Here is an 18326-nt window from a genome sequence, read left to right as displayed (position 1 = left end):
TAACTGGCCTGTAATTTCCCACTTTCGGCCTCCTTCCCCTTTTGAATGAGGGAGTTATCTTCCAGTCAAATGGGACCTTGCCCGAGGCTAGGGAATTTGGGAAAATTAAAACCAATGCATCAAATATCACACTAGCCACTAGGATGAAGTCCACCTGGACTCAGGTATTTGCCAGCCAGAAGCTCCAATTTACTCAGTATCCGGTGATTGTAATTTTCCTGAGTTCATCCCTCCCTTCCATTTCCTGATTTAAAGCTGCTTCTGAGATATTTATATCCACTTCTGTAAAGAATGATGCAAAATACCTGTACAATTCATCTGCCATCTTCCAGGCACATTTCACCACATTCTTCCAGGCCATCCATGGTGACATCTGTTACATCAGTTAGATTCCAATGCAATTAATTGCTTTAGTAGTGCACTCATTATCATTAAGCAGACATGATGCCAATTGTGCCTCATTGAAGTCTAGGAGCCTCACTGAAATACAGCAAACAGTACAAATGGCTAATTTGTCTATTTCGGTGTTGTAGGTCGAAGCCGAAAATGTTGGCCAGAACACCATCCTGTTCCTCTATGCAAAGGACTTTGGGATTTTAATGTCTACCTGAACAGTGTGGTGATCTGCATCACTGTAGATACACAAGGGGTCAATGTAAGTACACGTAGACTAGCTAGACACTAGAGGGAGCACCAGAGACATGACACACAGACACTCAACCAATAGGTCAGTAAGATAGAACACGACCAATGGGCATTCACGATACCCACAGTGGTGACACTACCACAGGGCATTACACCAACCCATATAAAAAGGACACAGCACACATGATCTTCCTATTTCCAGTGGAGACACTGAGTACAGACACAGGGTTGTAGCAGACTGGTTTGTCAGTCTGAGTAGCTATAGAAAGATTAACAGTAGAGTCGAAACAAAGTAGGAGAATTGTTAATAGTTCAATAAACGTGTTGAAGCTATCTCCACATCTGAACCTTCCTTTGTCAGAGTGCACATCAAGGAAGCAGCTTATGCTAAGTCAAGAGTATAACAAAACAAACAGAGGGACAGTTTAACGTTTCAGCTGAAAGACAGTACTTCCGATAGCTTAGCAGTCCCTTTTTTTTTTGCAGTCAACTGTATAGGTTTAGGTTACGTCATGCAGTATAGCTCGAATTTAGTTCTGAAGAAGTCCTATGGGCTCAAAACAACATGTGCAAACTCCAGAGATGTTTATCAACAGTTTAACAACTGTTTATCTCTCCACAGATGCTGCCTGGTCTGAGTTGTTTTCAGCATTTTCTGATTTTACTTCCGATTTCAAGCAGCTGCAATATTTTTGCCTGATTAAATTTACAGTACTTTGACTCTGAGATGGGAGTGCTACCAACTGGGCCAAGATGACACTAACATGTTTGCCTTTTCATATGGACAGAATTAATCTAACATGAGCTAAATATTATACTGTAAATAACCTGTTGGGTCAAAGAAAGCCCAATAGTTATATATTTGGGGAATCTAAACTCAAAGTAATCTTTTACCGAAGCTAATGCACAAACTCAGGTTATTGTGAAACATTTTATTGAGAACCAAGTAATTACATTAAAAGGATTAAAATCACAACAGCATTACAGAATATAGATTGTACATAGATACATGAATAAACTGTGCATTGAAAACACAGGATCAGTGTAGCAAAAAAATAGTGTAACCCATGCTACCATAAAAAGAAATTGTTCCATACCAAAGTAAGGGCATGCATTTGGAGATTGGCATAAAAAGCTAACCCTCTCTTGACCATACCAAAAGTACTCACCACCAGACTTGCCCATTTCAATATTCTACCCAGCAGACTAATTAACCCTTGCCCCTATTCAAAGCAATTAAGATTGATGTTGATGAGTTTGCTTATTTGTATGAGTGGTGCATAGTGTTTGCATTCGTACCATTTGAATATACTTTCTTCCTTTTTATTTCTGGTGGCTTCATGCATACACAGAAATAAAACACACTGGTCAAAGCTACATGTATTGGGAGAAAGAAAGAATTGCACAGTCTAGCATCAGACACATAATCAAACATCAGACACAATCTTGGAACATCTCAACGCACTTTGCAGCCAGCCAATTAAGTACTTTTTAAAATGTCAGTGGCGCAATGTTAGAAATAGGGTAGCCAATTTAAGCATAACAAGCAAACAGCAACATGATAACAGAATAATCAATTTTAGTGGTGTTGAAGGATAAATATTGGCCAGAATACCAGACAGAATGACCTTGCTCTTCATAATAGTGTCATGTGTACTTTTACATTTACGCTAGAGACCTAGTGGGACCTTGGTTTAACGTGACATGCAAAAGGCAGTGCCTTTAACAGTGCAATTCTCTCAGTACTGCACTTCGAGTATCAGGCTAGATATGCACACCCGGAAATGGTTCTTGAATTCACAACCTCCCAACTGTGGCAAAAACGCTATCACCAAGCCACAGTTAATGTCAAATTCTGACACTAGTGGATCTCATTACCTCCAAAGGTGGGTGGGTGGTGATGTTTTCACCCCTGCTTGTGAATCGGTTTGTATGTACCTAAAAAACTAATGTCTGTATTTCAACAAAATGTCACACACAGATATGGATGGCCCAGCTGAAGGAAGAACTAATTCACTTTGGTAAAGATTTGGATCCTGAAATTTTCAGAGAATCCATTAACATTAGGGCATTGAAAAAATTGACTTTTAATTTTAAGAACATTGAGTTTTATGTAGAATGGTTGTCTCAGCTGCTGTGGTGGAATTTGTCACAGCTGTCAAATTTTGAGCAGGGTTTTGCATGTGGATTACTGAGATGGATGTTCTTAGAAAATATTTATCTTTTTCAGCTTTGTAGTTAGAGCTTCAGGCAGGCAAGAAAAAGCCTCAAGGAAAAGCTGCATAATTGTAGTAACACTGCATGGGGGCATTTGCGATCTACTGAGTTCCTCTCAATTTATTGGTGTGAGAAGCTGATCTGCACTGTACAACACTTTTAGAGGCAGGTGCCTGTGCTGGCTTATCAGTGGAGGATGTTTAGATGGGGATGTCTATTTTGACTGTGCCATTAATGGGATTTGTCGGTTGTGTCAGTGGGAGTGCAGAACAAAAACTCAGTTCCCCATTGGCAAAGTATGACATTTGTAATAAAGCCCACCGAAAGTCATTCCTGCATTCACCAGTTGCTACAAGGTACACAGGAATAGTTGTTGTAGAATATTACTACATAGGAGGCTACTAAACCCATCACCATGTGCCAGCTCTTTGAAAGAGCTATCCAATTGGTCCCAGTTCCCTACCCTTTTCCCCGAGACACCTGCAATTTTCTTCCCCAAAAAAGTATAAGCTCCATACCTCACTAAAATTCCAACCAGGTAGCAGCAAACTTATTTATTACCTGGGAAGAAGACATTCACTACTAATCCTTCACGAGAAGATTTAAGGAATGCAATTTGAAAATAAACTCTGTTCATCCTTTGGTTAACTAAATGTTAAATGAAAACCGGGGTTAAAATATACTTGCTGCTGTGTTTGTAATTATTGGTGTGATTTAATTATTGATCACTTCATTTTCTCCCCCTGTTTTTAAAAAAAATTAAAGACTTGGCTAATTTGGAATTTCAGAAATAAACACTTGCACATCTCAACAGCTCAAGTGGATAAACCACACTAATCTAGAAATTCCAGCAGGGCTGAGCTGGGAGCCCAGCTAAATCTGGTCTCACCATTTCTTGACTGGGTTGAAACTGAAATGTGGCGAGAATTAGGTATTTTTCAAATAGGATTGATGTTCATTTCTCAGAAATGTTCAAGCAATGCAATACTACTCACATATATAGCCAATATCCAGAGTTCATTTTCATCCATCTCCTACAGCACATAAGGTGGCCATTTGGCCAACTGTACTTTTGTTGGCTCTTTGACAGAGCTATCCAATTAGTCCCACTCCCCTGCTCTACCCATAGCTCTGTAATTTCCCCCCCTTTTCAAGTATTAATCTATTTCTCTTTTAAAAGTTATTATTGAATCTGCTTCCACCACCATTTCAGTGTAATGTAGATCATAACCACTTTTATTCTCTTCTCATCTCTGGTTCTTTTGTTTACTTGGCAATAGAGACTCTGCTCTCTCCACCTCATTGTGACCTTTGTAGGACAAGAGCTTTTAAAAGCAAATTAAAAAGACATACATGTTAACTACAACTTTACAGGTTTTGTGTTTAGGGGAGGGGAGAAGACTGTACAGGGGCAGTGTCGCAAAATGTAAGAGAACTGTAGAAGAGTAAACACAGCTATAAACTTACAAAGTGCCATGGGTGTTCAGTGCAAATAACAGTACCAGTTCTACAAGGTCACTTGTGTAAATTAGAAGGAAACAATCCTCTTGAAGCCTGGACATTCCACCTATTTGTTTTAATAGTGGTTCAGTTTAAACATTTATAAATTAAGAATCCTTTGTACAGTTTAGTCTTTGTGTCTGTCCTTTTGCAGAGGACTTCTCTGACAACAGCTACTGAGCAAAGTCCTAAACATTCTAGGACACATTTCATTTATTTTCTTTTGTGCTTCAGCCTCAATGTAATCTTAAATGGCATATCTTTCTTAGACCATATACCCCATTCTAAGTATTTATTTATATTCAATTAGCTATGAAATAGTGATTTACCCCAATAGAAAGCAGCAATTATACAGAGAACAGGTAAAACCAACAGGCCTCTTACAGTGAACTCCCCACCTTAACCAAAATATTAACAAATGATTACAATCCATCACATCAGATGATAAGTGTCAGGTGAAAACTACACTTAAAAAACTAAATCAAAGATCATCTCTGAGATTTTGGCAAAGTCCTAGTCTTTATCGCAATGCTCACACATCCTCCAAATGACTGTACAAGCATGTCACTGCACCACAGGAATCACATTCTCAGTTCTCTGTGCAATATCCTCAGTAATTGGAAATGCTTTAGCTGGAGCAAGTTGCTTTGCTTCTGCAATTCCTCTGGATGAAATCACCTGCTGTGCCCAAAAGCAGTGGTTGGTCATAGTGGTACTTAACAAACCATGTGGCAAAACAGAATTCCTCGTGGAATTTGATAGGTTGAGTGAGAGGCATGTTAAAGAGCTTCCTGTAGCTGTGAATATTTAAGTTCTGGAATACAATTGACGATCAGATCCAGAACTAGTAAAGGCAAGGAAGTCTCACAGCCTCAGAAGCTCATTTTTTCCCCAAAATAGTGGGATCCAGTTTTGTGCTTTGTTGAGTTTGATCCTGGATCTCTATATGCTGTATTAGAAATAGTACAGTTGCGGGGTACAACCAAATTTATTTCTTGATGTTCTAGTTTTTCTTTGGTTTAGCATTTAGTGCTATAATATCATGATAATCCTTCACAAACGCTCTCAGCGGATCCATGTACGGGTTCACGTTCACTTCCATCCATTCCTCCACGGTGTCAGAGAAGTAAATCTTTTCCATCTGCATGCGGAAATTTCCCAAGTATTCTTCCCACTGCTTGTGAACACTGAACATATTTTACAGTTAAGTTTATCATTTTGCATAATACATATCGCTTTAAATATAATCAGACCCTGCATTAATTCAGATTTCTCAGAAAACTGAATGCTGTCAGATTGCAGTGATGAATGCTAAACTAAAAGACTGCACCAACACTCATAAAAATATAACATTCAATCAGGCAATAACCCCTCTTATTCCACACGCTAAAATAGACTGACAAACCCAGACTGCAAGACTGCATTAGAACAGAATCATTGAATGTTACAGTACAGAAGGAGATCATTTAGCCTCTTGTGCCCTTTCTGGCTTTCTGCAAGAATAACTAGTCCCGCACTCCCGCTTTCTCCGTCGCCTAGTAAATATTTTTTCCCTTCAGAAAATTTTCTAATTCCCTTTTGAAAGGCACAATTACATACGAGAACCACATTCTTGGAGTGAAGTCCAGATCATAACCTGTCATTGTGTAATGAAGTTTTTCCTCATATTACCCTTCCTTCTTTTGTCAATCAATTAAATCAGTATGCTCCGGTTCTCAATGGCCTGCAACTCTGAGTGGTAATCTCTGGCGGATTGCCACTCTCAGACTTACCCACGCTGGGATGCCAAAGCCTCCATGTCGCCCAACCTTCCTTACTCAGGCTGGGCGAGACAGGAGCAGGGTGCAATACTGAGGAGTACCTGGGGCACAGAGAGGCAAGAAACACCCCTTTTACAGCACCTCAGACAATGGTGGTTGGTGGTGGGGGTGGTTTGGCGGCGAGACCCACACAGCCACGAGGAGAATGTGACAAACTCTACATGGGGCCGGGATCAAACCCAGTTCCTCTGCGCTGAGGCAGCAGTGCTTGACGCCCCATCAAATCTCCTTTTAACCTGTTTTCCGAAGACAGTCCAAATTTTTTCAAGCAATCCTGTTACTCAAGTTCCTGATCCTTGGAACCATGTTAATTCCTTTTGCACCCTCTCTAATACGTTCAAATCCTTCCTAAAGTGTGGTGCCCAAAACGGAATAATACTTCAGTCGAGGTTGAACTTGTGTTTTACAGAGGATTATCATAACATCCTTGCTTTGTTCTGTATGCCTTTTATTTGTAAAACTGTAAGCGTTATGAACTGCTTCTCAACCTGGATAAAAGCATGCTCTTGCCCCACCGAATTTATTTCCTCTCATCTTGACTCCATCCTCACTCCTCTAGTCCGTTCCCTCCCCACCTACATCGAGATTCCTCTGATGCACTGCGTCATATTGACAGCTTCCAGTTCGAAGGCCCTAACCGCATTCTACTCACCCATGGATGTGCAATCCCTCTACACCTCCATCCCACACCAGGATGGCCCGAGAGCTCTTCGCTTCTTTCTCGAAAAGAGGCCCAGACAATTCCCATCCACCACACTCTCCTCTGCCTGGCTGAACTCGTTCTATATCCCAACAACTTCTCCTTTAACTCATCTCACATTCTCCAAGTCAAAGGTGTAGCAAGGGTACCCGCATGGGTCCAAGCCACGCTGACTTTTTAATGGGGTATGTGGAACATTCCTTGTTCCAGGCCTATCCAGGCCCCCTCCCACAATTCCTTTACTGATACATTGATGACTATTTTGGTGCGCGTCATGCTCTCGCCCGGACCTGGAAAAATTCATCAACTTCGCTTCCAGTTTCCACCACTCCATCACTTTCACCTGGTCCATCTCAGACACTTCCCTTCCCTTCCTGGTCTTTCTGTCTCTATTTCCGGCAATAGACTATCCACTACAAGCCCACTGACTCCCACAGTTACAGCTCTTTGCACCCTACCCCTGTAAGGACTCCATCCCTTTCTCTCAAACTCCTTCGCCTCTGTCGCATTTGTTCCGATGATGCCACTTTCCAAAATGGTGCTTCGAAAATGTGTTCCTTCTTCCTCAACCATGATTTCCCATCTACAGTTGTGGACAGAGCCCTCAACAGTGTGCGGTCCATCTCCCGCGCCACTACCCTCGCCCCCTCTACTCCCTCCAGAACAAGGAGTCCCCTCGTTTTCACTTTTCATCCCACCAGCCTCCGTATGCAAAGCATAATCCTCTGCCATTTTTGCCAACTCCAGCGTGATGCCACCACCAAACACCTCTTCCCTTCACTCCCTCTATCAGCATTCTGCAGAGACGATTCCCTCCGAGACAATCTAGTCCACTCCTCCACCATACCCAGTACCTCTCCCATCACCTATGGCACCTTCCCATGCAATCGCATAAGGTGTAACACCTGCCCCTTTACCTCTTCCATGCTTAACATCCCAGGCCCAAAACACTAATTCCAGGTTAAGCAGCGTTTCACTTACATCTCTTCCAATTTGGTCTATTGAATTCGCTGCTCCCAATGTGGTCTCCTCTATAGAGAGACCAAACGCAGACCGTGTGATCGCTTTGCTGAGCATCTTCGGTCTGTGCGCATTCAGGACCTGACCTTCCTGTTGCTTGCCATTTTAACAAAAGACCCTTCTCCCATGCCCATATGTCTATTCTTGCCCTGCTGCAATGTTACAGTGAAGTGCAATGCAAACTGGAAGAACATCTTCCGGTTAGGCACGCTACAGCCTTCCGGCCTGAACATCGAATTCAACAACTTCAGACGATCAGCTCTACCCCACCTCGACCGATTTGTTTTCATTTCATTTTAACTGTCTTTTACCATTTCCTTCTTTTTTTAATATATATTTAATTCCTGCCCCCCCTCCCCAATCTTATCCACCTTTCCCCTCTTTGCTTCCCCTTCCCCTCCCCCCACACCTACAGTTCATCCTCTGATGTTATTTTCCCTGCTGTTTGACCTTTCACATCTTTTGTCCTCTCTGGGGACTGCCATTATTAACACTCTTTCCCCTTGGTTCATGTGGCCATTAGCACACTATTTCCCTGGGTTTCTGTGGCGATGACCTCATCTTTCATTCTCACTACATATTTCCCACCTTCTGTTGCTTTGACAAAGAATCATCGGACTCTAAACGTTAGCTTCTTTTCTCTCCCTACAGATGCTGCCAGACTTGCTGAGATTTTCCAGCATTTTCTCTTTTGCTTCTCAACCTGTCCAGCCATCTTCAATTATTGTGCAGATATACCCCTAAGTTCCTAGAACCACTTTAAAACTATTCTTAATTTTATACTGTCTCTCCTCATTCATCTTAACAAAAATGAATTACTTCACACTTTTTTCTCTGATTCTGCCAGTCCATCTACCCATCTCAGTCCTTTTGAAGTTTATCACAATCCCTTTCACAGCTCATAATACTTGCAAGTATTGTCATCTACAAATTTTGAAATGTAATATGCTGACCCTTGGGGATCATCTCCAAATACGTTCTACCAGTCGGAAAAACAACATTTCACCACTATTATGTTTCTATCACTCATCCACTTTCATATCCGCTCAAGGTCACTGTCCGTGCTGAGTCCACGTGTTCTCCCAGTGTCTGCGCGGTTTTACTCTGGGTGCTCCGGTTTCCTCCCACGAGTCCCGAAAGACGTGCTTGTTAGGTGAATTGGACATTCTGAATTCTCCCTCTCCGATTTTCACAGTAACTTCATTGCCAAAGTAAGCCTAATTGTGACACTAATAAAGATTATTATATCCATGCCTCTACTGTCCCTTTTATTTCATGGGCTCTAACCCTGCTAACAAGTTTATGCAGCATTTTATCGAATACCTTTTAGAAATCTATGTACACGACATCACCCTCATCAACTCTCTGTTACTTCTTCAAAAAGCACAAGTTAGTTAAACACAATTTGCCTTCAGCAAATCCTTGCAGGCTTTCCTTAATTAATTCATATTTGTTCAAGTGACTTTATTTTTTCCCAAATTATAGTTTCTAAAATCTTCCCCCACCACCACATGCCTGGCCTGTAGTTGGTGGGCTTATATTTACACCCTTTTAAAATATTTACAATTCTGCAGTACTCTTGAATCACCACTCAGCCAATTTCATATCCGTTCGAGGTCAGTGTCTGTGCGGAGTCTGTACGATTCTCCAGTGTCTGCATGGGTTTCGTCCAGGTGCTCCAGAGGATTTGAAGATTATGGCCAATGCCGAAGCAATTTCCACCCTTCTTTCCCTCTCTCATTTGATCCTGGTAAATCCCCTTTCAGATTCCTAATTGGCCCCATTCCTCTTTTTACCATCTTTATATTATGTATATGCCAATAGATGATTTCCTCTTCGGTTATCTGCCAGTTTCTGCAGCCTCTTGTGAAATTAACAGCTAGATGTTTAGAAACATCTAGCTGTGATTGACAGCTCTTGGACCTCATCAAAAGACAGTTAAGTGTTTACATTTCCTCTTTCGCTGTAGAAAACATTTCCAGGCAGGAGTCTCTTGTGGGTGGATGTGGGTGGTGGTGGGGGAAAGAGATGATGGCCCTCTGATGGACTTTGGGAGCAACTCCTTAAAAGAGTTACCCCCCTTAACCCACCACACTAGGGCCACGCTGGGAAATACCTGCACCAATTCTCACCCATGTGAATCCCGGTCCAGTGGACCGGAGATTCACACAGGCTTGGAGAATCCGGTGCCCAGCCTGTTAATAGTATTTGCTCCATTTGCATCCTCCCACTGACGTGGGGTATGAACTTTGATGCCGCTGCAAGCGGGGAAGCGGAGCAGCAGAACGGTCAACAATCCTGGTTTTTGGCCGACACTGGATTCTCTGCAGCAACAGGAACTCTGCTACCGGCAGCGGGGCTGTGGAGAATCCAGCCCAAAATCTTCACTAATGAACTCTAGCATTTTCTCCACTAGCAATGTCAGGCTGACTGGTCTAGAATTCCCTGTTTCTCTTTGTCCTTTTTTCAACAGTAGGGTTACCTTAGCTACCCTCTAATCGGTAGGAACTGTTCCAGAGTCTACAGAATCTTGGAAGATGATGACCACAAATGCATCCACTATTTCTCGGACAACTTCCTTAGGTTTCTGGTATGTGGATTATTAGGCCGTGGGGATTTACTGGCCTTCATTCCCATCAATTTCCTTGACTCCATTTTGTTACCAAAAATGATTTCCTTCCGTTCCTGTCTCTCACTAAATCCCTTGTTCTCCACCATTTCTGGTACACTATTTATGTCCTCTGTGAAGACAGAACCAGAGTATGTATTTAGTTGATCAGCCATTTCTTTCCTCCCCATTACACGTTACCCTGTTTTTAACAGTAAGGGACCTACATTTGTCTTCTTCAATCGTTTTCTCTTCACACACCTATGCAATTAATTCATTAACTTTATTGCAAAGCTCTGCGTGCACAATGCATATGGCTTGTGCCCCGTTGATTCCGGTCATCACTTTTCTTATTACCTTTCTGTCTTTTGTTCTTGTCCTCTATTCCCCCCCTCCTTGGACTCATCCCAACCCCCTTCAAATTTAGTAATAACCGTCTCCAACCATTTTTGCAAACACTCCCCCTAGGACATCAACTCCGGTCCTGCCCAGGTTAACCCGGCCAGTTTGTACTGGTCCCTCCCCTCACGCCATCTCTTTAGCCACATAATCATCTGATATATCCTGCTATTTCTCCTCTGACTCGTATGTTGCCATTGGTAGTAATTCTGAGATCAGTACCTTTTGAGGGCCTACTTTTCAACTTACCTTGCTTGATACTCTCTATATTCTGCTTTTAGCACCTCATCCCTTTATTCACCTATGTCATTTATACCAATGTGTACCATGACCACTGACTATTCACCCTCCCCTTCCAGAATGTCCTGTAACTGCTCCGAGACATCCTTAACCTAGCACCAGGGTGGCAACACACCATCGTGGAGTCTCATTTGCAGCCACAGAAAACTCCCCAAATGTTCCCCTCTATAACTATTGCAGTCCCACTATTTTTACTCCTCCCCTGTTCAGCAGAGCCAGCCCTGTGAGACAAATTTGGCTGTTGCCACTTTCCCCTGAAGAGGCCATTCGCCTGAACATTATCCAAAGCGCTATATCCATTTTGCAGAGGAATGGCCACACTACCTGCCTAGTGGTCACCCATTCCCTTCCTGTCTGTCTTTGGAGTCTGAGCCTGCAGTGTGACCACCTCTCTATACATGCTATCTACAATATTCTCTGCATTGCGGATGCTCCAGTGTTCCCAGCTGCTGCTCCAACTCCGAAACCCAGGCTTCCAGGAGCTGCAGCTGGAGATACTTCTTATACACATACTAGCCTTGGGCACTGGAAATGTTCCCAGCTTCCCACATGGAGCGCACCAGAGCTTTGAGCTCTTTTGCCATAACATCCCTTTATATTAAATCTTTGGAAGATGCTTAATATCAGTCGCTCTCAGTCCCTTCTTTCGTGGTCCTCGTTACTACAGAGTACAGCACTTACAAACTATAAACCACAAGAAGACCATACAAACTATAAGTGATAAAAATAGTAAATACTTACTCAACCTTATCCACTACTTACTAATCAGTTTTCGTCCTTGTAGCCTCTACTGCTGCAGCAGGGCAAGACTACTCTTTGAAGATTTACAAAGTTAGAAAGCAAAACAAAAAGCACCACTTTCTCCGCTGCACTAAATTCCCATCGTGTTCCAAATTAGCAATACCCACACTCACTCTGGCTGTGTCTCACTTAGAATGTTCTCTCTCCCACTGCTCATGCGAAAACCTACCTGCCATAAAAAAAAAAGAGAGGGGCTACGTTGTCCTTAGCTTTGACTCGGCTGCCCTTGATAAAAAAATCTTACGAACCCACTCTTCTGACTTGACCCAAATTCGAAGGTCAGGCGAGAAAGGTGAAGCTGCATTTCAAGCTAAGTAACGAGGAGTGGAATGGCAAACCAACTGAGATTGCCACTCCACAGAAGTTAGGACCCATTATTTCACTTTGGGACCTGCTCATTGTACTTTTTCCAGAGCCAACCTAACCTTATAATACAATGATTATGTTTCTTAAATCTCCCCTTATCGACACTTGATCCATCTGAGCCACTCCTACCAGCACCATATCCAGCAAAAGCCACCTTCCTCCTTGGATTGGAAATACACTTTTGTAGAAAATTCTCCTGAACACACTTTTTGCCCCTCTCTGCCTTTTTACCGATTATCCCGGTATATATTAGGATAATTAAAGTCACCCACTACTAATTACTCTAGAATTTTTGCACTTGTTGTTGAAAGTTTATTTCCTCCATACAGTTCTATTCATGGGCCATAGCAATTTAATGGTATCTGTATAGTTTCTTAGTTCTAACAAAATAGATTGCGCCTTGGCCCATCTCGGACCTCCTCTCTGCAGCACTGCAATATATCTTTACTCAATACTGCCCCTCCTCTGCTTTCTTCCTTTCCTTAAAACACCAGTTTCAGGAATATTTACTACCCTGACCCACCTTGTGAGTCAGGCCCAGGTTCACAGTGACATCATATTGACCACGGCTATCTTCCATGCAGCTCACTAACATTCTTTGCCAAAAGGGGGGCTGTTTAGCACACTGGGCTAAATCGCGTGGCTTTGAAGCAGACCAAGCAGGCCAGCAGCACGGTTCGCTTTCCCGTAACAGCCTCCCCGGACAGGCTGCCGGAAGTGTGCGACGAGGGGGCTTTTCACAGTAACTTCATTGAAGTCTACGCGTGACAATAAGCGATTTTCATTTCAAACTACATCGTGCTCACATACTTCACAGCAAACTCAATTTAGATCATATTACATTCCTTCTTAAAGCTGACACTTACCTTTTCTACTCTAGTGATATTTGTGTCTCCCAAATTGACCTTGGATTTCCTCTCCAACATTACTTCCTGTTCCAACACCTCTGGCAGAGTTTGTTCAATACCTCCCAACTAAAATTACTAAGTCAACTCTGCGAGTCAATGGTCCCAGTGTCTGTTCGGGTGCAACCCATCCAGTTGTACAGTTTCATCTCTCCAGAATCTGTCCTAATACCCCAGGAAACTACAGCCTTCTCTGCTGTACCATTTTCTCCAGCCGTGCATTCACCTGCTCGCATCCTCCTACTTCTCTACTCATTTGCGATATCCAAGTAATCCAGAAACGACTACAGAAACTGGGCAGTTTGTCTCTAATTTCCTAAATTCTGCCTGCAGGACCTCATCCCTCTTTTAACAATGTAATTGTTGCTGGCTGGCCACCTATCGCCAATCTAGAGTGCTCTTAGTGACATTACTGAGCCTGGCATCAGAGATGCACATGTCATCTCAGATTTCGATATGTGACTACAGAAATGCCCGACTGTTTCCCCTCACTAAAATCTCATGTGACTATTTCTTTCCCAATCTTCCTCCTGCCCTTTGTTCAGCTGAGCCAGCCGTAGGGCCATGCACTAGGCTCTGGCTGCACCCCCAAGAAGAACCATTACTCTTACCAGTATTCAAAGTGGAACTTTTGGTTGGCGTGCGAGTTGTACTCCCTGCCAGTCATCCATTCCCTCGCTGCCTGCTTTACACTGTGAGCTATCTAACTAAACATGCTATCCACTAAAATCTCATTCTCAGGATACACTTCAGTAGCCCAGCTCTTGAAGAATCCTCTTGCACCAACACTAATTGCCCTGCAAACAGCAAGCCACTTTTGACCAGCACAGATTGTCCCAACATGGACAATTCCAGTGCTGACAGACTTTACAAGTCACTTTGTGCCAAATCAGACCCTATTGCTAGTACACATATCTAATACTTCTCTGAATATTGATGCATTATAGTTTATATCCTTTGTATAAAACAGGTACTCCTCCAATACTACCATACCACCAGCTCAGTGTGTGATAAGGGCAGGATCCTTTTCTCACCATTGACAGATGGTGAAAATTGCGGGTCAAACCCAAACCAGAGTTGAATGTCCATCAAAACATGACTTAGAAATAAACGACAGAGGGGACTTATGCTGGTGGCCATGAAGTAAGTGGTTGCACATTTGGTGGCTCCTGCTCAAGTGGGATTTTGCTGGTCCGTCCCCATCCCTTTGGTTTTTCTTTTGAGGGCAAAAGGTACGTGAGTGCCCAGGGAAGGGATAATACTCCTCTGTGAGTATCCAGGTATAGATCAGAGAACAAGAAGTGCCGCGAGAGAAGAGAGCAGCTGGAGCAGGAATGTTTTTGTGGTGCACCAGAGGTGAAGATGGCGGAGGACATGAGGGCAGTGCTACCCGCCCAGTGGTCGGCAGAGCAGCTTGTGGAGGTGTGAACGGAAAATTCCAGCAGCAGAGGAAAGAGACTTTGGAGGATTTGGCCAAGGTGACAGAGCCGCTCAGAGCGGTGTGAGTGCAGCAGAGGCTGGATGCTGCCGATTCAGAAGGTGGAGGAGGCAGTGGGGGAGTATGAGGAGCAAATGGCCTCGTTGGAGACGTAGTTGGGGGTGGTTTTGGACAGAAATGAGAGGAGCAGGAGACAGAAGCTGAGGATTGTTGGGATGCCTGAGGAAGCGGAGGCCACCAAGTACTTGGCAAGCATGCTGGAGAAGTTGATGGGGAAGGCCCCTTCCACCGGCCTCTCAGGTGGATAGGGCGCACAGGCTGCTGAGGAGGTTGCTGTTGGAGGTGCTGCCGAGGGCGATGATGATATGACTGCATCAATTCTTGGACAAAGAAAAGATCTTGAAGACTTCTGGTACGGTGACGTGCTGAGCAGACATGTCATGTGGCTCTCCTCCCAACCAGAACCAAAAGAGACACTTTTATACGGATTTTGACCAAAAAACCATTAACAAAATCCCAACAGAGGGAAAAAGGAACAAAGATGGAAAAAAAACAGCAAAAAGGAGCTCAAGAAGCTGAGGGAGGGCAGAAGTAGCAGTAAAAGGCCACGAACAACAAGCGGAATGAGCCAACGGACCCATGAGGCAAGGAGGTCCCAGTCGCCCAAAAGAGGGAGAGACCATCGACCCGGGCATCAGATTCCCCCTCAACAGGAGATGGATGGAGGACCTTCCTAAAGAAGAAGCTGGCCGCCATGAAGGATGTGATTAGAATCATGATCAAGATGGCAGTGAAGGTGGTGGTGACAGAGGCGATGGTCTCCCTACAAAGGACAATCGACGGACTGAGAAAGAAAGTGGATGTGCAGGAGAGGACAATCCAAGACCTCGCGAGAGCTTGAACACACTAGAGTGACAGGATCATCACTCTGGAAGCAGAGGTGAAATGGTTGGTGGCGACCCAGGGGAGCTTGAACTGGAAAGTAGAGGACCAGGAAAATGGGTCCCGACAGTAGAACGCGCGGATCGTGGGCCTGCCGGAAGGCAGCGAGGGCAGAGACCTAACAGACTACATCGCCAAAATGCTGGGCAGCCTAGTCGGGAGGGACAGCTTTTCCAATCCCAGAACTCGACAGGACACACCGGTCACTCAGACCAAAGCCCAAGGCGGGGGAGCAGGCGAGAGCGATTATCGCAAGTTGCACCGATACCAGGACCGTGAGAGGATCCTGTGGTATGCTAGACAGACGAAGGCGAGCACATGGGAAGGACATAGAATCCAGATCTAGCTGGGAAGAGAGTGGAACATCAAAGGCAGGAGTTTTTGGGGGTTATTAGGGAGGCACAACAGAAATTCATCCCAAGGAGGAGGAAACATACTAAGGGGAGGACAAGGCATCCATGCCTGATGAGGGATGTCAAGGACAGCATAAAAGCTAAAGAAAAAGCATACAAAGGGGTGAGGCTTAGTGGGAAGCCAGAGGATTGGGAAGCCTTGAAAAGTGAGCAGACACAAATAAAAAAGCAATAAGGGGAGAGAAGATGAAGTAAGAGTGCAAGCTAGCTAGTAATATAAAGGAAGATAGGAAGTTTTTTTCAATTTATAAAAGGTAAGAGAGAGGCAAAGATAGACATTGGACCACTGGGAAATGTGGCTGGAAAAGTAATAATAGGAAACAAAGAAATGGCAGAAGAATTGAATAGTTACTTTGCATCAGTCTTCATGCTGGAAGATACCAGTGGGATGCCAGAGCTCCAGGAGAACCAGGGGGCAGAGTTGAGTGCAGTGACCATTACTAAGGAGAAAGATCTGGGGAAACTGAAAGGTCTGAAGGTGGATAAGTCACCTGGACCAGATGGACTACACCCCAAGGTCCTAAAAGTGATAGCTGAGGAAATTGTGGAGGCATTGGTGATGATCTTTCAGGAATCACTGGAGGCAGGAGGACTGGAAAGTGGCTAATGTAACACCACTGTTGAAGAAGGGAGGGAGGCAGAAGACGGGAAATTATAGGCCAGTTAGCCTGACTTCAGTGATTGGTAAGATTTTAGAGTGTTATTAAAGATGAGATTGCAGGCGGGGAAGGCGCCGGGACCGGATGGATTCCCGGCGGACTTCTACAAAAAATTTGCGACAGCGCTGGCCCCGCAACTGCGGGAGATGTTCACAGACTCGCTAGCTAGGGGCACACTGCCACCCACGTTAGCACAGGCCTCAATCTCGCTGATACCTAAGAAAGACAAAGACCCAACGGAATGTGGGTCATACAGACCCATATCTCTGCTGAACGCAGATGCCAAAATCCTAGCCAAAACGCTAGAAGACTGTGTACCTGAGGTGGTCACAGAGGACCAGACGGGCTTCGTCAAAGGTAGACAGCTTTACCTCGAACATCAGGCGCCTGCTGAACGTGATAATGACCCCCTCCGGGAGAGAAACACAAGAGGTGATCGTCTCCCTGGACGCAGAAAAAGGCCTTCGACAGAGTCGAATGGAAATACCTCAGATGGTACTGGAGCGGTTCGGGCTTGGAACCAGGGTTTCTACCGCTTGGGTAAAGCTCCTATACAACGCTCCCATGGTGAGTGTACGGACCAACAAGACCAACTCCCAATATTTCCAGCTGCACACGGGCACCAGACAAGGATGCCCACTGTCCCCGCTGCTGTTCGTACTAGCAATCGAAACGCTAGCAATCGCGCTCAGGGCAGCAAAAAATTGGAGAGGGATCCGAAGGGAGGCAGAGAGCACAGAGTCTCACTCTATGCAGATGATCTGCTCCTCTACATCTCGGACCCACAAAGCAGCATGGACGGAATCATCGCGCTCCTGAAAAAGTTTGGAGCCTTCTCGGGCTACAAACTCAAACAGGAGCAAAAAGCAAGATCTTCCCAGTACACCCGCAAGGGCGGGGGGGGGGGGGGGGGGGGCAGCACTAAAAGGGCTGCGTTCAAACAAGCCCAACACAAAATTCCGCTACCTGGGATCCAAATAGCCCATGACTGGAAAGGGATCCACAAATGGAACCTCACCAGCCTGACGGAGGGGGTAAAAATGCTAGGATCCCAAAGAAGGTCCTACAAAAAACAAAATCCGGGGGGGGGCTAGCCCTCCCGAATCTACAATTCTACACTGGGCGGCAACAGCCGAGCGTAGTAGGGGGATGGATCCAGGAGCCAGAGCCGAGTGGGTGCGTGCGGAGGAGGCCTCCTGCATGGGGACCTCCCTCTGGGCCCTCGCCACAGGCAGCACTCCCATCCCCACCCAAAAACACTCCAGCAGCCCAGTGGTGACAGCCACCCTCCAATCCTGGAACCAACTGCGGCAGCAATTTGGCCTGACCAAAATGTCGGACAAGACTCCCATCTGCAACAACTATATGTTCACACCAGCACTGACTGACGCCACCTTCAAAAGGTGGAGGCAGGACGGGGGGACACTGACAGTCAGGGACCTATACACGGACGACAGGATCGCAACACTGGGTGAACTGACAGAGAAATTTCGGCTAGCCGGGGGGAACGAGCTACGGTACCTGCAGCTCAAAAACTTCTTACGAAAGGAGACAAGGACGTACCCACAACCGTCACGACAGACACTACTGGAA

General features: G+C 44.7%; 1 protein-coding gene across 3 annotated transcripts in view; it reads right to left on the bottom strand.

Annotated features, from left to right (window-relative positions):
- Positions 1–1562: 1562 nt before the first annotated feature.
- Positions 1563–18326, bottom strand: part of zgc:113333 (beta-N-acetylhexosaminidase) — a 95605-nt gene continuing 78841 nt past the window's right edge. For all 3 annotated transcript variants that reach the window (XM_038821096.1, XM_038821094.1, XM_038821095.1), the window contains one exon: positions 1563–5549. In XM_038821096.1, the coding sequence (XP_038677024.1) occupies positions 5366–5549 (184 nt within the window). In that variant the 3' untranslated portion in view covers positions 1563–5365. The remainder of the gene's footprint in view (positions 5550–18326) is intronic.

Source organism: Scyliorhinus canicula, chromosome 15 (assembly GCF_902713615.1).
Source record: "Scyliorhinus canicula chromosome 15, sScyCan1.1, whole genome shotgun sequence".
Lineage (NCBI taxonomy): Eukaryota > Metazoa > Chordata > Chondrichthyes > Carcharhiniformes > Scyliorhinidae > Scyliorhinus > Scyliorhinus canicula.
Note: the sequence above shows the minus strand (reverse complement) of the source record. Positions and strands in the feature narration are given on the sequence as shown.